Source organism: Calonectris borealis, chromosome 12 (assembly GCF_964195595.1).
Source record: "Calonectris borealis chromosome 12, bCalBor7.hap1.2, whole genome shotgun sequence".
In the NCBI taxonomy this organism is placed as follows: Eukaryota; Metazoa; Chordata; class Aves; order Procellariiformes; family Procellariidae; genus Calonectris; species Calonectris borealis.
Genome location: NC_134323.1, coordinates 19,497,573 through 19,523,690, shown reverse-complemented (window position 1 = coordinate 19,523,690; position 26,118 = coordinate 19,497,573). Strand labels below are relative to the sequence as shown.

Genomic DNA, 26,118 nt, shown 5'->3' with positions numbered 1-26,118 from the left:
ACTGTATGAGATTTCCTCTGTGCAGTTCATTTCTAAGGGAGAAGAAAGATGACACAATGATGTCCCATTTTTAACAGGCTACAAAATGAACCCTAAGCACCTATTGAAATTATTAAACTGTGATGACTTACATATCAGCAGCTGACCTCATTCTGCGATTCAGGTATGGTTACCTGCCTGCTCAGTTACTTAAATTTTCATTGAATAATCATTTTGGTTGACACCAATTCCATCGTATTTTATCATCTTGGGCTCACCATTCACTTGAAAAAAGAATCTGAAAAATTGACTATTCATATCAAGACTTACGGAGTGATGTTACAAAGTGTTTTGTTGATTAAACACATATCAAGACTTAGAGTTATGGTGACAATTCTTAGTTTTCCTGAGACAGCTGGAAATTAAAAGAATGCAGAATCTGGAGACTTTTATGACCTTTTCACTAAACATGAATTAGACATGAAAAATCATTTTCTACACACTTATTTACAGTTACTTGAAGATTCAGGCTTGAAAATAGGGATAATTCTTAAAGTATCTTTCAGAGACATACTAATTGTTCTTTCTCAAATCAGCTTGTTTCCCCGTACATTAACAGTTCCTTTGTGCAAATTTTTACTCTGAACACACTGCTGATTTGTAATCTACTTTCATATCTCCATACAGTTAAATGCCACAAGAAGATTTTCTGTTTACATCCAAAGTTGTAGTGACTGGTTGGGATCTTAAAACACACAGTAGGACAGCTATCCATCGGGAACGCCTAGCATGGCCTGGAGAAGCAGGAAATATCATTGGCAAAAAGCAGTAACACATCCCTCCCCCAAAACCAAGTGCAATCTTACACAACTGGTAGCTTTTGGAGTAGATCTGACCAGTAAGAGAAATCCCACCAATATGCCATATCCACATGGAAGGAAATGGTAAAGTTGGAGAATGCCTTGTCCAGTGCTCCCATTTAGCTAGGTAATTGGGGTCCCAAATTAGCATCATTTCCACTAATACCTTGTATCCTTGGTATTAGAAAGGCTGAACTACTGTTTATGACTGTTACTCAGGGTGAGGTGCATTAGTAAGGTTCAGAGTAGAAGGGCATTAGAAATTAAGAAACCTGACTTTTATGCTTTGCATTTGTCAGAGGTCCTAACAACAGGGTGATTCTGTACTCAGTCTACTAAATGGACTTAGAAAGAATTACAGTTCCCTAGTTGTGAATGATTGATTACTCTCCTTGATTTCTAATTTTTCCTGAGTAAATATTTCAGGTTCTGGTCTCGAGGTTGTAAAATAAATCATAATATAATTATACCTTGCCAATGTTGCAGAGGAAAAAAGTGCATGAATTTATTATTTCTGATGAGCAGTCTTATAATAACAGAAGCCTGAGGTTTACCAGCAAGACAAACAAATTAACTACTTTTATCCGTGCATTTCATTCCAGATTAAAATGGCTAAACTCAGAATTTAAAACCGAGCTACTTCATTCTGGAAGATGAGCAGTCTAGTGCTTATAGACACAAGGATCATGCAGCAGGACAAGCACTTGTACGTTTGAAAGGCAGCTAGTTCCAAGCTATCAAATACATCAAGCCAAACAGTGTGCACTGAAGCATTGTATATACTGTCAATGGATATAAATTGCTTTATTTTACATAATGAAAGTGCAATTTGTAAAGCCAGTGTTTGGAACTCAAGATAGTGAATTTATATTGTAAGCTACCTGATTTTTGGCTGTCAAGCTAAAAACCTGTCTGGAGTGGATGGAAGTCAAAGGCTGAGATTCATTCAAATTCCAGAGCAAGATTGTCATGACAGATTGGACATAAACTGTGTGACAGAAGAGAAAAACACTTAATTGTATGTGATAATTCTGTATGTTTGTAGTTGGGAGAGTAATTTCCTTGTAACCTCATCACTGTCTAGCTCCAGAGACGCCTGCCACTTCCTTTCCTTTTCTTAGGCACATAGGTAATAACTCTCCTCCAGTGCATAAATAGGAGTTGGCCTCAGTCAGCATGCAGAAGCAGAAAAGTGCAATTTGGAAAGACTGAATTAGCTCAAACACTTTTGATTTACCCAAGCAAAAGCATGAAGACTTGATCCTGAATTCATCCTCAGATGCAAAAGGCAGACACTTCTCCTGGTCACTTCCCTGCCCTGTTGCTAGAAAAACTGGGCCTTATTCAACAGCCGTGACGGATAATAATCTAGCTATTTGAGTTAATGCATACTCACTCAGCCAGAACAGGGCTCTGCTTGGCAGTAATCATGACCCAGACCCATAACAGCACTTAATGTCACCAGTCATCTAAATTTACTGTGATAAATGGAATAGTTCAGTGGATCCCTAATGATTTCTATTATGAGAGTATAAAAGGCAGAGACCTGAAAAACCTAAATCACACATCTCATTGCTATTTGAATGATAATAGCTCTGCTGCCTGTTTGCCTGGCATGCAGAGTGAGTCGCACAGAGCAGAAAGTGGCAAGCTCCCACTGCATTTCTTTTCTCTAACCCATTTTAACCAAGCAACACTCAATCTGGGAGACATTCATGTTACATCTGGCATATTATCGGAAAGCAAAGGGAACTGAAGCTTGAAGAAGTGGAGTCCATGCTTGCTCTGGACAGCAGGTAGTCTCTCCATACGGATTACTTTCAGCCTTCTAGTCTTTTAAAACTTTTTCTCTTTTGAGAAGTTCTGAATTATCTACCAATATCTTTTTTAGCAATGGAAACTCATTTTAACCACTCTGCTTCCTAATCTCATTGTAATTGTAGCATTCAAGAATGAGGAGGTCTCAAATTACATTAAACTCATCAGGAGACACTCTGGAAAATGCTATGTTTTAAACATCAGATAGCAACCTGAGCCATAAATTCAGAACAATGGACTGTACTAACTAGATAAGGAAAAGAGAGTTAATTTCAAATTACCTGATTTAAAAAGACACTCAGCTGTAGTCTTCCTATAATCACCAGATTAATTCTTCAAGGACTCAGCTCAGTTAAAGCATGTCATCTACCTAGTGTGATTCCTGCGGTACTTTTTTCTTGCTCATTTCAAAGATATGGGATTGCTAGAGCAGCTCTGTGAGATTTTTATTACCTACCATCAATGCTTCAAGAGGGGAAGGTATGCTAAAAATTAGGGGTATGGAGCCCCCATCCTTCTCAAACACAAGAGATTATCTCAGTTGATGCAAGGCAGGGGCATGTTGGCATGATCATTGTGGGAGAGAAGGTGAACTCTTGCCTCTGTGCTGCAGGGAATCTCATTTCTAGCTGCACTTATCAGAAGACTTCACCTGGTGTGGGCAAGATCAAGAAGATCATGCTGATCATGACAACAGATCTTGCTCTGCACTGGCACTGGCTCCATTGAAATGTCCTGGGAGGAAGACAAAAGTTTAGGAAAAGCATGATCTCTCAGAAAAATAGGATCCAAATGCACTCAAAGCTCTAAAGCTCAAGTCTAATATCTGTTATACAAATATCTAAATTCAGATATAAAATAATGTTTGGCCAAATCCAGATATCTGGTGAAAACACTCCAGAGTTTTGGCTTAGGTTGCATCCAATTTGAAAATGTACATACTTAAAAAGAACCTTTCACAAAAGTAAAGGAAAAAGAAGAAAACCCCCAGCAATACTAATTTTGAATGCAATGAATTTGAAAGAACTACGCAGTCATATACTGAGAGATTGAAATTTACACACAGTGGGTTGAAAACAGAACCTAAGAAGGACATTGATGGAGCAGAGGCTTCATGACAAGCCCTTGCTCAAGGCTGAGTTTTTCTCTGAATGCCTAATTCACTGTAGTGCACTCTGAAAAATTCCTACTCATCCAAGGCTTTTAAAACTCAAATGATCTCTGAAACTGGCGATTGGTCTCCATATTCAAATTTACCCAAATATCAATTCAATTCTCTCCTGTTTGCTTCAAAACTTTCTGTTTTGACAAAGACTGCCAATTTCAGAGCACCCACAATGATGTAGCGATTGTCATCATCTAAACCATAAATAGAATTGCTCAGGTGGTGGTCATACTGCTACAGTCATTCTGGATTAGAAGACTGCTATGATTCACTATGGATATCTATTCAATTAATTAAAAGTTCTATAGAACGTACCTACACAGATTTAAAGCTAAGTGGCGACTGACGTGTGAATGGGTTTAACCTGAGGTTAGCATTAAACGAAAAACAAAGGTAAACGACATGGCATTTGAATGGACGGTAACGCCAAGAAATAAAAGTTTACTACATGGAAAAGGAATTTTAGAACAAAATCTTGTATTAAAAAGCTATTGACTATTCGAGGATATTAAAAAAAGATTTCATACAAGCCACTGCTAGGTAATGTAATTTTGTAGAAAAGCCACAGTGAATTGAAAGAGTTCATATAGTGGTCAATGGAAGATTAAAATAATGAAATTTTGACCCTGCAAGATATTTTAAAGCATATGATTGGGATATGGCAATCCCATTATCCGGTTCATCATCTGATTTTATTGAGGAAAGCAGCTAAGAACATTTCAGAGAGTGGATTAGATACTGTGAATAAGGACCTCTATGGCTGTGAAAAAAAGGCTAGGGTGTGGAAATGCATCTCTTAGTCTTTGCAGCAAGTCAGAATGCTGAAAATAACATAGTTGGGGTGACACTGAAACTTTTACATGCATGGAAGGATGGGAAATAGATGAAGATCCCTAATGATTTCCTTAATAATTTCCTGAGAATTTGACATTCTACAAAAGTACTAGAAAGCCCACAAGGATGAGGATACCTCTTTAGCAACAACGATCAATAAAAACACGTAGAATAAATAATAAATGCTAGATCCTATAAGCAATCAGACATTCTGAAGCCTCGTTTTCCCTTATGGGAACTATTAACCTAATAAAAAATTCAAAATGGCATTTACACAAACAGAATTTTGCAAACATGCCTGCTACAGAGACCAATCTTATTGACTGTGGGGGATTCCCAAGGTGAGACACTTACAAATGCATTCCTCCCCATATCAGTACTCAGGAACACTCTGGTGAACAAAAGGCTTCGCACTGGATGAATCTAGGTCCACGATACTCAGCACAAATTTTGCTATTGAAGGAAGGGTCCCTCTACAGAATATCCCATTGAAGAGAAAAATTTTGTCCCAAACTGATGACTTCATTGCCATTGAAAGTAGTCTTTTAATAATAAGGAAGAGTTTTTAAGACAACAGGTTTCTAGTTCACAATCCAGGCACCAATGTTAACTCTACCATACTAGTCATTTCTGTTTAGCTTTGTATTTCAGGTAAGACTTATCACCTCATTTACACGTCTGTGGCGAGCATTGACAAAATATCGTCCTTTTCAATGCACATGCAAAGTCTGCAGCAAACAGCATTGATCGTTCTATTATCACTCTGTTATGCTTAATTTCCTCTTCATCTTTCAAGTCAAACTCCATCTCAGGCTACATCAATAGTGGTGGCAACACACTGAATGATTACCCTTGCCTTTGGCAGTCATGCCTGCTGCAGGTACGTTGTAAGATTGCTTTTGTGTTACCCCAGCACAGCTGAGCTCTACTAAACTATTCAAAGACACAAATTAACAAATGCATTGCGATCTTTAAGCAGTCTGATATGACTTTGTAACAAGCAATTAACTGAAGCAGCCAGACAGTTTGATAAAGCACTAGAAATCTCTGCCAAGAGGAGGACTCTGCTGCGAGCATAAACCACCTTCAGCATCCACCTGGGCAGCTCCTTGCCTCAGTTCTGCCCCGGAGAGGAACGGGCGGGGCTCAGGTGATCCTACCCTTTCCTAGGCACGCAAAGGAGGCAGCACGACTGCAGTATGGAAAAGCAGGGATAGTCATTCAGTATTCTCCACTCTGAATGAATGAAAGCAGAGCAGAAAATTAAACGCCAGAAACTTTGTGAAATGAAGCAACTCCTTCATCCTTCTAGAGCAAAAGAGCTTTTGGGAAGGAATGTCCTTGGAGTTCCTCCTGACAGTATAGGTAATTTCCTGATGAAATCAATGGTTGCCATCGGCTTTGATTTAAAGGATGAAAGAAGTGCTTTTCCTCTTCCTTCTCCTTTCCAGATCCAGCCAAACCACCAGCACTTGCCTCATCCACAGCCCAGCCAAACGGTCCCATTGTCCTATGGCCCCAGAAGTTAAATTACTGAACACAGTGGACATCGGGATTATAAGAAAATTAAAAAAAAAAAAAAGGAAAAAAATCTCATCAGTCCATCTTTTCTGATACCTGAAGATCCTTTGAACCTTTGGCATTTCCAAACATACCCAGGATGTTATCAGTAACTTGATTTCATAGTTTATCAAATAGTATCTTGCAAACTATCCTGCGTAACAGCAGTCCATAGATATGCAACTCTTCGAGCAGACAGAAACTGAACAGCAGGTCAGAAGCTGTTTTGTGAAGCCTCTTGTTTTGTGAAGCCTCTTGTTTTGTGAAGCTTTTGTCCCTTTACATTTAGCTGTGCTGGCTAAGGCCCAAAGCTTCCCACAATGACAGGTATTACCTGCAGATGCTGCTTTCAAACCTGTGTTGTAATCTGCAAGCCAGTGGTAAATCAGGGAAACTGCTCTATTCCAAGATCAACCAACTCAAACAAGGATATTCCACAAGTTCCTTGCCACCAGCGCAGAACCCCCACTTGCAGGTTGTAGTAACGAAGTAAGCCCATTTGAGAAAAAGAGAACTTTTGCTCCATTTTTTCTGACAAGGTCAATTTAGTAATTTGCAGTAATCATTACAGGTGCTCTGAGTCTACTACTGTTTGTGTTCCCCAGACACTACTGGTGCAGATCTGAACAGAAGTGGTAACTAAAACAGCCAGCATACATTATTAACTCTGCACTAGTTTAATTTCAACGGCCTTTGATTATGGAAAGTGCAAGAAAATAACCACTAGCTTTAGATGGAGTTTTATTCATGGCTGGCTGAATAACGAAATCACAATGTGCACAAATAACATGTTGACAAGTATTGATTCACAAGTATTTATCACATTGTTTCTAGGATTGTTTTCCAGTTCCAATTTATTTTCAAAATGTGACTCCTCTCAGTTTCCATCTTTCTCTTATGTATATGACTATGCGTTACTGACTCTGCTTATGTATTTTGACATCTGAAAGTAGGAAACTTATAGTATACAACCTTAACTCTTCCCCTGGCAGTCATGCATGCACACACAATTTTTGAAATAATACATCGCTTGAAGTTTTTCAGCCCACGTAGTCTTAGAGCAGGGAAATGAAAGATGACCTCATGTCCCTTTCAGGTTATGCTTCTAATGGATTTCTTCTACAGCTTGAGATACAGTAAAAGCATTTCTAAGATAATGTAACCAGAATTATAAGAGTTGAGTTTTACTGCCATGCAATTAGGATGCTATTAAAGTTTAATTCCATTTCTTCTTAAACTTGCTGGTTGTTTCTTCCAAAAGGGTTATGACTCTCTGATCCTTTCAATAACCTTCTGCTTGGCATAGGCTTCACATTTTTGCATGGAGCTAGACAAAACTATATTCATGCAACAGGAGATTATAGCAGTAGTCCTGCATACACTTTTATAGCTTGATATTGTATATTGTTATGCATTTTACTGCATAAAAAAGCACTCGCTATTGAATATCAAAGGAAAGGTATGGAAATGTACGGCATCCAAGAACTGAAAACAATCATGTACTACCAATGCAGTCTAAAAATAGGCAGTGTTTTGAGACCCAAGAACAGATATGTTCTCTCACACGCAGACAAGTGTAACTCTCATTTATCACATGCTCTGAACATCTTTATACAGTTTATAACAACATAAAGAAATGTGGATCGGTGGACATTTTTTCACAGCCAAGCGTTAACCGCTTTCCCTGTACTGGGAATCTTATTTATCTTAGCAGAGGCATAAGTCCAATATTAGGACCTATCTGCTGTTAAGTTCACATGAAGAGACCTTGTTGAATTATGATCAATAGAGACAGAACAGCATTGACATAACCTGAAACTAAGATACAAATTGATGAGGTGTGGTAGCATAAAAGGCTAACAGGATCTTTAAATGTATGCGTGTGGGACTAATAAGTGGGAGTAAGAAAGTTATTTTACAGCACAGCTGAGGCAGAGACTGGAAGACTGTGTGCGGTTCTGGTAGCCAGGTTTGAAAAGGATATTGAAAACCCATGAAATGATGGATGAGCTGTGCCTGGTACCCGGGGTTCTGTCCGACTGCTGCGTGGCAACAAGGGGTGCACGCTCTTGGCCCAGCTCTTGTTCTCAAAGGAGCGCCTTTGAAGGGAACAGATCTGCCAGCTGCAATCTTTCCTACAAACCCTCCTCCATCGTCTGACCTCGTACATGGATTGTCAGTCGAGCTCAGGAAAATGGTGAAAAGTTTTCATTCCTCTCACAGATAAAAGGAAGGGGCCCTAAAAAGAGACAATCTAGGAATGTTATGCTATGATATGAGGATATCATATACGCTATGAGGATATCATAGGATATGAGCTATCACCTATAATTAAAGCAGATTTCTTTTACTTTGAAGCACCTCATACTGCCAGTTATGATGCGCTTGAAGAAGCACCTATTTTTCACTAGTAGTATTTCTAGTTTGTCTGTGATAACAATTTTCTGTATTTTTTCTACTGAAGACAGTTCAAGCTTTTCTTGAGGAAGAGAAAGGACTAAAACAAATGATTTTTTTTTCCCCAGTATTGGAAGAAAAAAAATCCAATCTCCTTTTTGCTATCAGTTTTTGCCATGTGGTAGAACAAATGATACATACGTGGCTTCCACGCCACGTTTGCAACTTGAGGAAATCTAAATCTCAGGGCTTTAATTTTACAGTACCATTTTGCCATTTTTTAAAGACACAATCTTTCCTTCCTGCAGTAGGGGCAACAGGAGTACACCCTCCATCCCATTCCTTACCCCCTAACTCTAGGGTTGAAAAAATAAAGCAGTCTCCCACACTGAGGCAACTGATATGCATAGTGTCTAATGAAGCAGCTTGAAGACTCAAAAATCAAAAGTCAGACTCCAGAACCTATACAATTGCCCCCAAAGAAGACATATTTTACTACAAAAAAATTATGCTCACATGCACAAATGTATTCTGTCCTTCTGCCCCACTATCTGTTGAAAAGGATCGATGCATGCCCCAAATCCCACCAGGGTTACTGGAGAGACCCCTTTTACTTCAGTAGTTTTGGGTGTGGATTTTTGTGAGCAAACCACCTTTTCCTTTTCTGATTCCTACTTATTCTCATCCCAACCTGATCTAAACTGGCCTAAGGGCAGGGAGTGCACTACCATTAAATGATGAGGATCTTGCCTTCACTTTATTAATGCCTGCCTTGGGAGCGCTAAGGACCGACTGCGAGAAGATGATCACATTATCAAAAGCTCTATTACTCAAAGAGACAAGTCTTGAGAGTTTGTTTACATCAGATGTAGTGATTGAATTTCACTTGACATGTCACAAGCATCCAGTCTGTTGGCCACAGAATAAAGTGAATAATTTAGCAGGGACCTGCTGTGTGCCAAGCAAACAGGTTGTAAAACAGTACTGCACAAAATCTGGGGAACCAGCTGTCTAGATCTGAGGCACAGAATAGTATTTATTGCTTATGCATCATGCTGAATTGCTAACAACAGGGCTCAAAACTGGGAAAACGATGATGAACATGGAGGAATTCTTTTTTCTTGTCCATCATCATAAACCCTTTTAGCACATGGAAAACTACAGGGAACTGCAGGCACTACTTCTAAGGTTGCTAACATTTAAAGAAATGTATACTAAAGCAGATACTTTCACGTTGCAAACATGGGAATATCACTACAACAGATAAGACTACTGCAGATTTTCATGAGATGAGAGCACTGGTGCACAGTTTGGGCAGGAAACGGAGGAGTCATTCTCATGAGTAATTTGGGAAGCTAAATGTAGACCCGTATTTGCCTGGATGTTGCAGTTAGAAAACCTTTCCTTTCCTACCATGATACTGAACAAACAAATGCTGGGTTTATTCGTTCCTCGGTGGGTGGATTTTGCAAAAGAGCTCAGCATTGACCTAACTGTGATCGTGCCGGAATCAACAGGAATGTAACACCAGATTCAGCCAGAGTAGGAATTGGCTATCACTGCCCCAAGATGTTCAGTGTTACAGATTTACACATTCTGCAAAGCCTTTATAATTACCCCGTTATTCAGAGTGGCTGTACAGCCATGTAATTGCCGCCTTTTTTGGTCTGGCTTCCCTGCTGGCTTCCACGGTTGTCCATTTGTTTTCCAGGTGGCACCACTGTCCATTTACAAATGATGCCTTTCTCCTGGCTTTATAGAGTTGGAATTGGAAGGAAACATTTCAAATTTCAATGAGGAAAAAATTTAACTGTCCTTAATTTTAGTCTAGGGTATGTAGTTGTAAATTTGTGATTGATTTGCCAAACTTCTTTTAACTCAGTAACAGAGGGAAAAAACATCTTAGTGGAGCAGACACTGAGAATAATTACCTATTCTCCACACATGAAGTATTTATAATTAAATACATCCAGCTTTGTCTATTCAAATGCCAATGAATTCTTTAAGAAATATTCAAGGAAATGTCATCCTTTAAATTTTCAGCTAATTCTGGGTAGACTGTTAACATTCAAAAGGTAAGACATACCTAAATTTAACGGCTCATCCAGAAGAAGGCAAGAAATAAATTAAAGGAACATTTCATTATTGTGCATAAAACACTAAAACTGGGAAATAAATCATTGTATTATCTTTGTGGAAAGAAATGAGGACTTCAGCAAACACGTTGTACATGGAGATATATTAAACAGAGACAACAGCTGTAATTCAAGCAAAAATGTATCACCATTAGAGCAGAGAAACTCTTTTAATAGAATGACAAATATAATAAATGGAGTTAGAAGACACGAGAATAACAGTATTGACGCCTCTCAGAAAAGTCTAAGAACTAACAATGATAAAAAATTTTCAGGAAAACAAAGGTGAAATAGTCTTACCATGTAGTTACAGTCGTTGTTCGGATATAGTTTACAGCACTCAAGCCTCAACAATCATTGGATGGAAATTCCCCCCTCACCCCACCGGAGTCTGTAGCCTCCAAAGCACTTCTCTCCCCATACCCCACGCAGGATTTTTACACAAGAGTAAACCGACGTAATTTGTGTCCTTTACTGAGGTTGCTATTATAACCTTGGATTAAATTTATTTTTTGCTCTTCAAACTTTCCCAGCTGAGATTAAATATTATCACCTCATTTGTGGCCCAAACACCTCTGAGAGCACTTTTAGTATTTAAACCAGAAACTGGCCAACATGTAATTAGTGTCTGGCACACTCTATAACCTACAGTGTCTTCCCCAAGCAAATGACTGTAGTTTTGCAGGCTGTGTTTTTCCGCCTTCTGTGTGACACTGACCTCGCCCTGCAGAAGAAACATGGTTCAATCCTGCAATGTCCTGAGGTGCTCAGCACCTGCAATTCCATATGACAGCTGTGGATAATCAGCAATGTGCAGGATCAGACTCTTAATACACACTCTTTTTTTGGCAAAGAAGTAGACAGGGCTAATTAACAGGATAAAACTGTAAAGACACAGGCTTATCTGTCTATGAGTTAAACCATAAAATAACTTCACTGTACTATACCCTTGTGAACTTTCAAGTAATTCCCTGGCTTGATTGATTAGACCCGAAATGCAAAGACTGCAAAAACAGCATTCAGTTGTTCTATTTATTATTCAATTTAAAGCTGCAAGTAAACTAGCTCGCTGCCCAAGTGCAATTCCACTTCCTCTAGCTCAGAAAAACTACTGCAAAACTAAATACATTATCTAGCACTTACTGACTATCCTTTCCTTAATTTGGGAGCATGAACAGTAAGACTGCATGCTCAAAGTCAAGTTCAAACTGGTTTGGCTACATCTTCAAAACCAACAAATTTTCATTTAAGTGGGTCAGATGTTAGTTTGACCTCCACCCTTGAGTGCTGAGCAACAACATTGTAATATCAACCCCATGTTTGCGGATAAAGCACCACTGAAATGTCTCGATGCACAAGTGTATCTCTTTGTGGTTAAAAGCCAATTCTTCGCCCTGCAGTACAATTACAAAACAGCTTGATCTGTCTCTGCTCTGAAGGTGCATCACCAGGAAATGCCAGAATTCAAGACAAAGGAAGATTACTTCCAATGATGCTGGAGACAAGTTTCATATCTCACTGGAGCCTTGTAACTCTTAGGCTAAGATGACAATGGCCACTCAAGTACCTCTGAAAGCAGCACACCAGTGACTTTAACAGAGGCAGTGATCTGTCCTAAAAAGCATCATGAACAACCACCTACACCAAAGCCAGACCCAGCAAGGCATAAAACATTTCACTAGCATCACTACCTGGAGAAGAAACTGAATCTCCATTAAGAAATTCTCTCCTTCTGCACTGCAAATCTCCTTTTGCCACAGAAAATTTCAGCCAACGTTCCTAGTAATTACTTGATTGAAAAATTCAATCACTTACATTTAATTAGCACAACAAAATTATTCCTCATATCTGTGGCATGATTGCTCTTTTCAGGAACTTTAATGAGATGCCTTCTGGAACGCTTATAATTGAAGGAGAAAATGGACTTCCAAGTTTCTAAAAATGAAGGTCTTCAGGCACTAGAGGTCATAAACGTCAATGTATGTGAGAAGAACATATTTCATTTTGGTGCGTGGTCCACACTGCACATAGCTACGATGAAAGATTCATATCTCTACATGAACATTTTACCTGTAAGGTACTGGGCATCCACAGAGCTCGTTCCCTTCCACTGAAGTTAGACTCTGTGATTCTTCAAAGAAAAATCAGCTGGTATTTGGTGCTAAGGGGCAGCAAATCAGGGATGGACCTGAAATTGGCAGTGAAAGAAAGTGGTATTAGAGACTGTTATCTCTAGAACCGCCCAAAGGAGCCCAAGACAGCAATACTTTGTGGCTCTTTCTTTTCTCCTCATACTGCCTTAGCTGCAGCAGCATTGAGGCAAGGAGCAGCTCAGACAACTTCACACTAAAAAAGACTTTCCCTTTTCAATAGGAATTCCTCCTGGTCCTTTGGCGCTTGACTGAAACAATCCCGCAGCCTGATTTTTCTGTCCTGTGCAGATGCCCATCAGAAGTAATGGGATTCTGGATTCAGTGGTCCTCATGAAAGTTTTAACAGGGCACAGTTAGAGTTGGAAGTTGCAATTTTAAAGTAAAGTATTTTTTTGAGATCCACCCTTCCTTAACTCTACCATCTTGCAGTCTTTTCTCATGCTCAATTTAAAATGTCCCCACATATAAAATACCAAAATTCAAATGGCTTTATAAAGTTGCTACACTTTCTTTCTCTTGTACAATCATGCATTTCTCTTGGTGAATTTAATTATTGCATTTAATGGACTGCTACCAAATGAATTGTACACATGCTGATCATGTGGATCATGTACATACTTTTATACGTGTGCTAATCATGGATTCTTTGACCAACATGACCAGTATCTCCAAAGACTGAATCTACCAGAGGACAGATGGCCATGTGAAGCAAAACATATCTTAGTCGTTTCTTCTAAGGCTCACCTGTCAACAATGAAATTATCTATATTTAGTTGATTTTTCTACTAGTGAAAGTCTGGTTTTGTACATATGACTTGTCCTTTTCCTTACAGAACCATTGGTTCCACTAAAAATAACAAAGTATAATCTTATAATCTCTTCATTATCCTCTTATAGGTTGTTCCTTCAGCACAGTTCCTCTTGTTCTGGCCCTAGAGATGCCAGTAAGCAATCCCATACATTACCATGAATTACAAAGCAGTTATTACTAGGCCACTGATATTACCATGCAATGTCACACTTTGGCATTGTTTCTGATTGCTTTCTGCTGCTGAAAACTTAGAAAAATCTAAAGCAACAGTGTAACATCCTTCTCTTCCAGCACCTCATCAGGAGTTTTGGAAAGGGTTTCTGGCTTTGTGGTCATTGACCATCAGCAAGCCTTTACCTTCTAAAGTATAGATTACAAAAGCTTTTCTTCTCTCAGTCACAGAGGGTTTAGTAGCAAGTAACATTCTGAAGTGTCTGTGTACAAGAATGAAGTGGGAGAGTGAGGAGGAATGGGACAGGGAAAGGGTAATGTATGAAATATGATAATATCTCTCATATCTCCATCTCTTACCTTGCTCCCCTTCCTCTGGTCCGACCTCCTAAAATGAAATCTGTCTACTCTTGATGAATCCCTGCTTGTCTTTCTCTTCCGTCATGGGCCCAAAAGATCTGAAGTGCCCAGGGAAGTACTCCTTGATCAGTTCTGATGGCAGGTAACAGCAAGCTTATCAAAAACTGAAAATGCAAAATATAGGATAGATTACCAGAGGGGAATAACTACCGCAGAAATAATTTCATTTTGTAACAGGAGTTCACTTCATGTGAGAACTACTCATACAAAAGCTATTTGTTTTAGTGGCCGAAAGCTATTTGTTTTAGTTGCCGAAGAGTAATCTGACAACAGCCCAGTGAATTGTTTCTGTTTTAATACAAATCACTTTCACACTTATTCTAGACCTGGTTTTGCTGTTTCCATAATTTGTGCTTTATCCAGTTAAATATTCACATGAGTCATGATATTGAACATTTACTTTTCCCTCGACAGTAGTTTTCTAAGCACAGTTCTTTGTTTAATATGTTCTGACCTCATGTATATTTGACAGCCTCTAAGGAGTGTTATTCCTCTGGAAGTAATAAATGAGTTCTATTTGCTATATTTTTGTATTTTCTCAAGAATTTCTGCCACGAGCAACTCAGGTTGCAATTGAGATATTAAAATTTCATTCTCAAGATTTCATCGTAAGTCTTTGGCTTGAATAAAAAAAAAAAATCTGTGATTTTACATGCTGAATATCTTAAGATCCATAAACTCAGCACACTCCAATGAGGGAGCAGGTAAGAACAGTTGCAACAGTTTGAGTGCCCAATCATTGTACGAATGATACTTAGAACTACCACAATTATCTGAAAGTCATCAGGGAGCCCAAATAAGACCTGATGGTCAAAGCAATTAAAGTATAGTTGCTATTTATTGCCTCACAGAATACACAGACACAATAATTTAATCTTTTCTAAACTGTTACACTGAGCTAATGCACCAGAATTCTACCAGGAACACGGTCCTCTGGAAGAGCTGCTATTTAAAAGATGTAAATATAGGACCACAACTCTTTGAGGTCATTACAGTGACTTCACCACAACAGTGTTTTTGGTAAGAACAGGGTCTGTTGCAAAAACATCTGCCTTTGCAAAGATTGCCTTTGGGGAAATTTTATTCTGCCTTTTTAAACTTACATTTCATTAGATGCCTCCCAATCCCTGTGTTATAAATACTGGAAAGGAGGCCTAACAACAAATGTATAATTAATTCTGCAGCATTAACTACTTAAGGTGATTTTGGCATTAACTGGCACAAAAAAAAGCTGTTAACAGATTTTTTTTCAAGTCATTACTTGATGAGAATTATATTGAGCCCTAATCCTACGTCAACAAAGGAAGCAGGAACTGAATCAGACCTAAAGACGCCAGTACCAGAAACATCTATCGTGTTTCCACAAAGGCAAAGTTCATTTTGAGTTCTCTGGAAAACTGAAAATGTGCCTGCTTTTGTACAAAGCCTGACCACAACTTACTGCTATATGAGGTCCAATCATTCTACTTTGGAATTACATATCCCCGCATTTTAAAGGAGTTTCATTAACTGTTTTTAAATTAATCTTTGTAAATTCCCCTTGATTTTAAAGAAAATAACAGGCTCTTTGTAAATCTTTAAGGTCCTCCTTCTCTGTATGCTTTAAATTAAGACTTTGTCAGTAAAAATCTAGCAAGAGAATTCAGCCTTCTACAGCTCCATTCATTTTAGTAATCTCTGAACATTACTGTGAAAGGATCATTAATCCTACCAGTCCTCCTTGCATAGCATTTTCTTTCAGTCCAGTCTCAAAAAGGAGACAAAACTCTGCAAATTTTAAGTAAGTCATTGTTTAACTATGCCATGCTAGGAAACAAATGAATAACAAAAATGTTTTATCCTGCCATGAAAAAAAATTCCTAAAGTTATGAGAACAAGTGTGCAGCCATTTGACACTTACTAAAAATCTTAATGGCCTGAGGAATCATTTTGTTAGTCAGATCTGACTCCCTGCATAACAAGGACTGTTACACCCGTTTAGTGGATGCACATTTTAAGTGATACGTCAAAACCATCTAGGGCTTGTCCATACCCTAAAGTGGAACATGGTATTGGCATGTTTAAGCTAGAAAACGCACCAGCTGAATCTATAAAGTGCCCCATCTAAACTTGCCACAATTAGTAACAGTATGGCCACAGTCACATAGTGCTGAAGTCAAATCAGTAATCTCCTCCTCAAGGTCAAGCTGCAACAGAACCATCTACAAGAAAAAAGCTGGAGAATCAGGCCAATACATATTTTTTTCTTGTTAAATGATGGAGAACCAATAAAGGCATGTGCACTGTCACCCGCTGAAACTCCTGGAGGGCTGCTGCAGGGAGTGGGCCTTGGACCACATGCCTTCTCCTGGTAGGCATCTCGCTACAGGCTGTAGCGATCAGGAGGCTAGAAGAGACAGAAATGGCCTCCAATAGCTTGATATGTCAAGCAGCTTCCTGAGAGCCCCCCTCTTTTCTGCACTACCTAAGAAGAGCAAATACCAAGAAGATAACTGGACACAGCAATTGAGTTTTACCAGAAGAACATGTAATAGAATAAAGATCACCCTCAGCTCGGAGCGAGAAGACACAAGCATACACGTCAGACCTCTCCGGCTCTCCCCGCTGTGCTTGCATCTGCTGGACTCAATGCAGAAAGCCACGATTGCCCGACCGAGCAACACATGGTGCACGCGGGAGAGTCCATGTCAGTGATCGCTGTGTCGTCTCCCTGTGCAGTTTTATGTTCAAAGGCGTGCCGGGGAAGACACGATCCCCAGACAGACGCTGCTATGCCACATCCTTTGGGGCCTGGAGCGGCCGGGCGGCAGCCACAGCCCGACCCTGTAAGGACCACTGCCTGCCGTGGACTCACACCAGCATTCGGGGGAGCCGAGAGATCGGCGCTTCCACGTGCACCAAGGGACCAGATATGATGACTTTTGCAAAACAATAGTTTATGTGATTCAAAATAGCAGTTATAAAAACAACACCCTTTGTAAACACATCAAACAAACAAATGGGAGTTAATTTCTTAGCATTTTCCAGAACTAGAAGACGTCTTTACTTTTAAACAGACAATAAAATTTCCCCAAACTGGCAGTAAGTAGTTTTGTTATTACTACTGCAGTGCTCCAAAAGGCACATTAATAATGCAAACGCCCTGCATCTCACATTTGTGACTAGTTATGGGATAAGGCACAGTGTGTCAGCGCATTGTATGGGCTTTCAGGTGAAATGAGACATTTGAGAATCATCTGCTGCTAATGGGAAATGTTCTTCATTTACAAATTCATATTCAATGTTTTTGTTAACTTCAGTTTAGATCTTATCTCAGTACACAATAACCAAGCTGTGTAAACATCGACTCGCTTCACAAACAAAAACTACAAATGAGTAGTTTTGGTCTAAAAAGCTTATAAACTTACACTTAGGAAATGCTTATGCTGAGTCCATCCCCACCGTGAAAATCCAGTCTACGAAGCTTTTATCTTAAAGACCATGTCACTAACCTGTGGCAGACGTGAATTTAATCTAATGCATGCAACTTTGTTATTTGTACGTACTTTCATGAAGACAATATGCCACGATAATATATTCCCTTTAATCATCAATCCACTTACATAACATTCCCAACTTCCAGCGCTAATCCGTAATGCCGCCCTTCCTGCAGTGAGCCCCTTTCTGCAGCCAGATCACCTGCACGTTTGCTGGCCGGGCTTAACTGCTCATTCCCTTTCAAATTAAACGCTAAAAAGGGAGACGGCCTCTTCAGACAGCACTGTTTCTCAGCCTAGAAAAATACATTTCTAATCTCCCCAACTTGCAGATTTAAGAGCATCAGCAAAACCATTAGATCTCACTGTGAGGAAAGCTTTTATTCTAAGTGTAAGATTACACGTAAGCTTAATGCCCTGGGGAAAAAAAGATGTTTTAATGCCTTCCCTTCCCATGCAGCTGTGCCAGTGCTCTTTGTATGAGACTTCGCCTCCTACGCAGAGCTAGGATGGACAGGGTAGGCCCACAAGCTCCTTACTTTTCCTACCCCGCTGCCAGCGGGGGCCCACAACGGCCGCCAAGGGGCGAAGGGGAAGAGGCCGCAGTCCAGGCCGGCAGCCTGCGGAGAGGCGACCCTGCCCAGCGGACCACGGCCCCCACCGCCGTGGGCTGCCTGGCAAGGGGTGAGCGGGCTCCCGCACCCTGCCGGGGGACGCTCTCCGGCGGCCGGGGAGGGGGGCGGGCAGCCTGGAGACGGGGCTTGCGGTGGATTTTCCCGGCCACCGCCCGGCGCTCCCGCCCCCACCCTCGCCCCTCAGGACCTGGGGCGGCGCGGACTACACTTCCCGGCATGCCCCGCGGGTCGTCGCTTCTCGCGAGAGGCGGAAGTGGCGAGGCGCGGCCCGGAAGCGCCGCTGCCGTGGAGACGGGAGCCGGGACCCGCCGAGCCGACCATGGCCGAGACCGACCCGAAGACCGTGCAGGACCTCACCGCCATGGTGAGGCCGCCGGCACCGGGTCCCCCGCCTCGGGGGAAGCGGGGAGCGCGGGGCGGGCGGGCCGCGGCCTCCCTGAGGAGAGCCCCCCGCAGAAGGGGGTGGGAGCCTCCGGCCTCGCCCCGTTCGCGGGCCCTGGCCTTACCTGCCGGGGCCCGGCGCGGCCGAGCTTGGGTGACCCGCGTCAGGCGGAGGGGCTGCTGGGCTTGCGGTGTTGCCTGGGCCTTTTTTTCCCGGGTCTTACGATAAACCGCTTCCACTGGAGAGTCCCTCGGGGCGGCTCGGGTGGGAGCGCGGTTCCTGAAGTGCCCTTCCTCCAGCCGGGGCAGCGCGGGCTCCCTGCGTGAGAGGAGTCACCCGTGTCTGGAGGGATGCGGTTCAGAGCCAGGGCTTGGCGGCGTGGAGGGGAAGGCTGTTACTCTGACACCGAAAGAAGTGTCGTCATGTGATTAACGGAGGACGCGGGAAGCGGCTGCTGTGGGTTTAGTCCTGGTTGTGGAACGCGGGCATTTTCTAGATCTTAAAATTGTTTACTGTGAGCCTCCGTTCTCCTGTGTGTACATATATATATGTAAAAATATGTTGCTTAAATGTGGAATTATACTGCAGAGTTTGTGCACAGTTGAGCTCAGCAATGAAAGAAAACGTTGTGCTTACCTCATTACATGAGATTAAATACTGTAACAACCTCTTTAATGAATACCAAACAGACTTCTTTTTTTCCTTTCTATTAGGTGCAGACATTGCTTCAGCAAATGCAGGACAAATTTCAGACCATGTCTGACCAAATAATTGGAAGAAATATCCTTTTTTAAAGTCAGATAGGTGCTGCACACTATAGATGCACAAGTATTTTAAAGTATATTTACCAGAGGGATTTAGAAGATAAATTTAAACTGACCGTAAGTGTTTGAGCAAAGCTGTAATAAAAACCCCAAACCAACAATAACAAAAAAAAACCCCTAAAAAACAACCCAGCCACTACTAGATTGCAGTCACAGTCCTTGACTCCAGTGAACTTGATGACATGAGCTGTCGCATAGATGACCTGGAGAAGAACATAGCAGACCTCATGACGCAAGCGGGAGTGGAAGAATTGGAAGGCGAGAACAAGACCCCTGCTACTAACAAGAGTTAAAGTGAGACAATTGCTTGTGAGCCTTGAAATGAATCCTCAGGTCACTTGAAATTAGTGACTGACTGACTTTAAAGTAGATGGACTTTTTCCTTTGATTTGTGAGGTAGTCTGAAATTAATTCAGAGCAGCTTAATACAAGAAGCTTTAAAAAGCTCTCCTCAGCAGGCTTTTACTAGCCTCTTCAGCAAAGACGTTTTCTTCACCAATATTGGGAGGAGAGTTATTTTCTTCATGTCTAGTTAATTTTGAGGAAGTGCAATAGCTGTATTCACCCTCTGTTACTCACTCACTCTGGCACTCTTAGTAAGATCTGAAATAACGACTGTCTTTGCAGCATGCGAAGGAGAGGAGATGGGGAAAAAATACCAGTAGCAAAGTGAGCTCTTCTCTTCCCTTCCCTCATCACATTTGAGCCTTCTGAAAAGGCCCATAATCTCATGCCTGTTACCAACTTCCACTCCAGTTTCCATAGCTAGAAAGCTAGTGTGAGCGTGGTGCTACTCCTAATCTCCCACTGCAGACTTTAGCTCCCACTAAGCCCCGAAAGACAGTAGACTTGCTGCTGTGCACAGGGGCTAATGAGGGAGTTGCTGTCAGTGAGCTGTAAATCCCTCCTGTGGAAGTTAGGACTTGCTGGGAGAACGTGACTGGCACACACCACTGCAAAGCAGCCGGTCCTGGCTCGGACAGGCAAGGCATATGGCAGGGCAACGCTCCCTGGAAAAAGAAATTTCTTGTTGTCAGATAGATGTGATATTATTATATATTCTTCTTATGTAATTTCTTAATTGATAACCTGCCCCTATAATACACAAAAACATTGCAGAAGTAGATATTTCATCTACTTGGCAAGCAGCAGTTCAAAATCTAGTACAAAAACATGTAAATAAATTCAAGTGATCAGGTGGCACCACACACAGCATTTACAACAAATGCTAAAGGCGTTTCAGAAGATGGGGGCAATGCAAGAGTGCCAAAACTGCTACAGCATAAACAAGGTGTGTGTGTGGTGCTTATTATAATATACGAGCACTAAGATTTCACTTCAGTTTGTATAGAATTTGATTTTTGTAATCCATGGAAGGCAACTGATAAATAAACTACGACATGTATCATGTTAGATTAACTTTTTTTTTTTAAGGTGGCTAAGAGACATTTCAGCCTCTCTTAGGCTTGAAATTCTGAGGTCACATCTAGAATGCTATGCAGCCTATATAATAGGCATGTGTGTTTGAAACAGGTATACATCTTTATTGTTAAGGTACCTATTTTTTGTGATACTTTGACAGCAATACAAATTATTACGGGCTTCATTGCCCCCAGTGCCACTTCCCTTAGCCTGAACCCCACAAATGAACATTTCTGATGAGCATGATTCTCTTAATTCTTCTCAGTAATATATTTTTTTAATTCTTTTTCCCCAACAGGTTGCCAGTAACTTAAGATGAATCCTGGAAGACTACTTTTTTTTTTTTCTACAAATCCTTGGAATTACAGAACAGCTTTTTGCAACTACTGTGTGTAAAAGCATTTTTATATTGTTACAGAGCTTGCATTCCTAATGTATATTGTATAGTTAGGGATAGGTTAGTTTATATTTTGATTTGTGTACTGTAATTTCACTTTTTGAATTCTTGTTATGAGAATCAATTAGTTGTGTTATTAAAACACAGATCTTATGGATCTCAACTACTGGGTGTATTTTTTTGTGAAGTCACTTTTTTCTCATACTTTTTCTAGACATTTCATTTTTGATAGCTGAACGTCTAGTGACTCCCATGAAATGGTAATCTTAACTTGTCCTACGTAACTTTGTGGAGTGAAGCACAAGATTGAAACTTAGCATTAATCTTAGTTCTAAGCATCAGTCACTCAACTAGTTGAGGACTATGTGTTGTTCTCTCATAAATGTAATAACGTGATTTTGGAAACATAAGACACTGAAGATCAAAATCATATCTCCTACTCCTGGTATTACCTTACCTGCGTGTTCCTAGAACATAAACCAGAAACAGAGATTTAACATTAGAGACATCTGTACACAGCTGAGCAACCACTGCCATTCAAATCTGTTATATTTAGACAGAGAAGGAACTATTAACTATGAAAAATCTCACTACGGGATTTAAGTTTTTTAATACTGTAAAGCTCTACTTTGAAACAGACTGTGTCATTTAGCATCACCTTCAAACAATAATTATGGTTAAAATAGTGATACTGGACAGAATAGGGATGGGATTGCGGGAGTGTCTGTGGTCTTTCTGTTTACATCACTGGCTCGTTGTACTAAACAGTTTTGCTAACAGAGCTGTGATACACTGAGTAACAAAAAAGGAGAGAACCCAATTAGAATTTTAAAGCCTTGCTTCTCTTTTAATAACAACTAGCCGGAACGCTTCAAAGTATTTGGTTTAGAAAGATGTTTGCTTTTATAATCGTATCCACATTTATGGGCCTAGAATATTTTGGCAATGAAAAATGTATTTAGAAGGATCTGTACTTTGTCACTTGTGAAGAAAAATGACCGATGTCGGATATTACTGACAATCATTGCAATGCTCCTCGAGCTTGAAGTACAAATTGAAGAAAGCACTAGTGGCTGTCAGCAGTTGTATGTGGACCACACTTAAGACTGCTCTTGGAACACCACCAGATTAGCACCTGTGTATTATGAAGGCAATATGACAGGTCATTTTTCAAAACTGAGGGGAAATTGTAATAAAAGCTCATAATAATAGGGGAATTTTGTGAACATGGGAAATGTATCAATATACCTTGTAATACCAGCCTTAGGCTCTTTGTAATGTCATGTAAAAAATCTAATAAACTATTATGTGGTACCAAATAGTCAGGTCATATATATTAAAGCAAAATCTAGCATAAGTATATCATTACATGTGAGATTGTATTTAGTTATATGTTATGGAAGGACTTCAGCACAGCCTCTGCTTATAGAATGTAGTCTAGAATATAGGTGTGTTCTGTACAATAAACGGATGAGCATGATTCATGCCCTGTCAAATCTGGATTTTACTAGGTCATGACAATATAGACCAAATTCATAGAAAAGGGTATCAAAGGGGAGGATCATTTTGTATGATGTTTATACAACTATAAATTCTCATCTGGCCGCCTTCCTCCTGTAGGAGAAATGGTCGTTCTTGAATTTGCTTGCTCTATCCTATTTACAGCAGTAATAGGCCTGCTTTCCTGAAGTTTATTGTGTCAGAATAACTTCCTGGAAAATTTAAGATTCTAAACACTTTTCAGTAGGGGTGGTTTTCCCTCATAAATTTAACACTTAACTGATTTGAAAAGTAACAGTTCAATTCAAAACAAGCCTTTCAGACAGGAAGGTATTACTTGTAGCTCTTTAAATACTGCATATTTTTGAGAAACATTTTTTATTCTTACTCCGAACCAGTGATAGAGCTTCTACATATAAACAGCACATGCAAGCCGAAGTAGAATCCTTTTTGGCCACAATTTCCTAAAGTGCAGTTAGTTTAATACACAAAGCAAAGCAGAAAATGACTGTTCTTAAGTATTACTTTATATGGATTTGATAACACTTTACAAAATAATAGTGTCCTTGGTTTTTTTCTCAATATGCTGGTTCACATCTCATCTGACAAATATTTGTCCTTTCCACTGGTCTGCTTCACTTGCAAAGAAAAAAAAAAAGTCTGAGAATCAAGCTCGTGAATAAGCACTGTCTGCCTTATTAGGATATAAAGAAAGCTGTTCCATATATTCATTTAAATCAAACTATGTGGTGCTGTGTTTTGTTTAGGACCATCCTTTGAGACTGCAGCTTGCGTTTTTTAGTTATTTATCTCTATGCCAAAGTCTATACAAGCACTTTTTACTTCAAGAGAAATTTTCTGCTACCTGTCATCATGGTAACATACACTTGGATTTTATGATTGATGTATTTACCTCCTACAGTTTATTTTCACAAACAGTTACAGATTAAATGCACCCTACTCTGATTTCCGTGTACAAGCAGGTGTGGGGGATGCTGCATTTTCCAGCTTGTGGTTCAAAGCTGGTTTGAGCAGACCTGCTGTAATTCATAGGCACAGCAGACCCGTGCTGGGGCAGCAAATGGTCTGCTCTGCCCGCGTATCTGCTCACGTCGGCCTCCTGCCTCCCTGGGAGCGGGGAAAGGGTTTCTGGTGTAATAGGTGCCATGGAGGAGGAGGCGAGATAGGTGGAAAATGCACTCTCTTGAACTTGCCGCTTCCTTCATTCTTTCCCGTCCTAGCCCAAGCAGCAAGTAAGGGGATAGCAAAGCTGCTTTTTGTAAGTGAGCATGAGGCATGGAATTACACCGAACAAGTAGAATCTACAGGTCCTGCATTTATGGGGAAAAGGAAGATCAGCTAAGGATGGAGAAGACAGAACCCCCTCTGCTCCGGTCTAAGTTCCTCAAGCTCTCCATTGTCTCTGCTCTCACCTCTCACCACTTCTACTCCAAATTTCCATTACCACCATCCTCTTCAACTCCAGCTTCTCTTCCACTCTGACTCTTCAGACCTCAATTTCAGCTGTTACTGAGGAAAAAGCCATTGTTTCCAAACTGTCTCCAGGTAACTACTAAGCATAGATGCTTTTTCACAAAAGATCTACATTAGGAACAGCAAATAGAATCATTTTTTTTCTATGACAGGAATTATGAGTGACACCATGCAAGTCTCCCACCACAGTTTTCATAGCCAATCCTTAACAGCAGTATTGTTTTCTGGATGCTAGACTGAAGACCTGAGAACCCAGGAACAAGCTGAAGATCACAGCAGCTGTGTGGCCTATGCATTTTACACTGGGCAACAGAAATAAATCTGAAACTCCTGTCTCATCTCGTTTGGTGTCTTAATTCCTATCTTTATAGCAGGAATGATGCTCTCTCAGTACAGAGGAATAGTGTTACAATAAATCCATGTTTTGAAACACTTAGGCCCACTGATAAGTGATCCAGAATTATGGTATCCTTAAGAGGATTTTTCATTTAATCTCTGCCCGTACGGTAAATAAGACTGCACACAGATAGCTCTTCAACTAATACCATCTGGTCCATGCGCTAAATGAAGCTGGTTATAGGCCAGAGGGACACACTGAACTAAGGCACGCGCTGTCTGCAAGAGCGAGGTTCGAAGGCCTCCTTTCCCCGAGCTGAACCCAGGTCTCCCAGATGCCTGGCACTACCGATGCCTGCATTGCTGCCTGCTTTGGGACGGATCTCATGAGAAGTTACTCGGATTCATCTTGCAATTCTTGCAATCCGTTGTTGGCAGGGAACATTTGTGCAAATTCATGTTATCTGGCCTCCTCTAGACTTACTATCTCAACACCCCCAATCAAGTACTGTTGGTTCCTTTCTTTAGATGAATGAGGCACGGGAATTGGTTTGCCTGAGATTACTCAAGTGGAAATCAGTAGGAGACCTAACCCTCCTGTCCAAACCCTGGGGGAGTGCTGAAGTTGCTCACTGGTTCTTCCTCCAAACTTGAAAGCTCACAAAATTCATTCCTTCATATTGTAAATGCATTTGACACTGTGCCTTCAAAAAGAAAATAATTTTGATTCTGTTTGGTTTTGCTGTGGAACACCTGTAACCAGGGCCAGAGACCATGTCCATCCTCTCTCTAAAATTACACTTGAGTCTGCAGTTTTCCTGGAGGTATTCACATGGAATTATTTAATGAAGCTTTTTATTTTTCCTCAAGATTATAACTCTCTAGCAGATACTGCCTTCTAGTGGGCACACTCTCACTAACAGAAGGAACACTACTCAGATTAATTATTTGGTTACGTTTAATATACAAGTTCAGATGTTAGGACTTTAATGAGTCACATGCTGTTTTGAAATGTGCTTATTACACAAGACACTGAGGCTTTGTTTACAATTAAGAAAATTAATAGGATACACAAATCCCTTCCCAAGCTTTAAGCCTTACTGTGTTTTGAAAAGACCTGATGCTCGCTGATATGGAAAATACAGCAAAATAATCTAACCTTTTAAGGGCAAAATGGAAAAAACAGGCAAGAAGCTACCTGAAAAGTGGAGGCAAAAGAGATGAGAGAAATTACTCAAGGCTTCACAGCAGATCAGTGGCTGAGCCGAGCCTTAGATTTAAATCTTTCTTAAGCAACCTGCAAAAACCACTTGAGATAGACTATGTAGCACTTGCCTGTCTCCCAAAAC

The 26,118-nt window shown here is 40.5% G+C and overlaps 1 protein-coding gene and 1 long non-coding RNA gene across 4 annotated transcripts in view; one reads left to right on the top strand and one right to left on the bottom strand.

The window, feature by feature from the left end:
• Nucleotides 1-18,069, bottom strand: part of LOC142087031 (uncharacterized) — a 28,356-nt gene extending 10,287 nt beyond the window's left edge. The window contains exons 1-4 of one of the 3 annotated variants that reach the window (XR_012675304.1): nucleotides 17,906-18,069; nucleotides 14,244-14,407; nucleotides 12,819-12,936; nucleotides 3,098-3,392 (exon numbers count right to left, since the gene is read on the bottom strand). This is a non-coding gene — a long non-coding RNA (uncharacterized LOC142087031). Of the gene's footprint in view, nucleotides 1-3,097; nucleotides 3,393-6,173; nucleotides 6,190-12,818; nucleotides 12,937-14,243; nucleotides 14,408-17,905 lie in introns of those variants that run through there. The other 2 variants (XR_012675305.1, XR_012675306.1) reach the window with 2 other exon arrangements.
• Nucleotides 18,070-18,649: 580 nt separating this feature from the next.
• Nucleotides 18,650-21,602, top strand: HSBP1 (heat shock factor binding protein 1). Its single transcript, XM_075161499.1, has 4 exons — nucleotides 18,650-18,778; nucleotides 19,510-19,576; nucleotides 19,795-19,914; nucleotides 21,341-21,602. The coding sequence occupies exons 1-3, from the start codon at nucleotides 18,734-18,736 to the stop codon at nucleotides 19,911-19,913; spliced, it is 231 nt and encodes a 76-aa protein (XP_075017600.1). The 5' UTR covers nucleotides 18,650-18,733; the 3' UTR covers nucleotide 19,914; nucleotides 21,341-21,602.
• The last annotated feature ends 4,516 nt before the right edge of the window (nucleotides 21,603-26,118 follow it).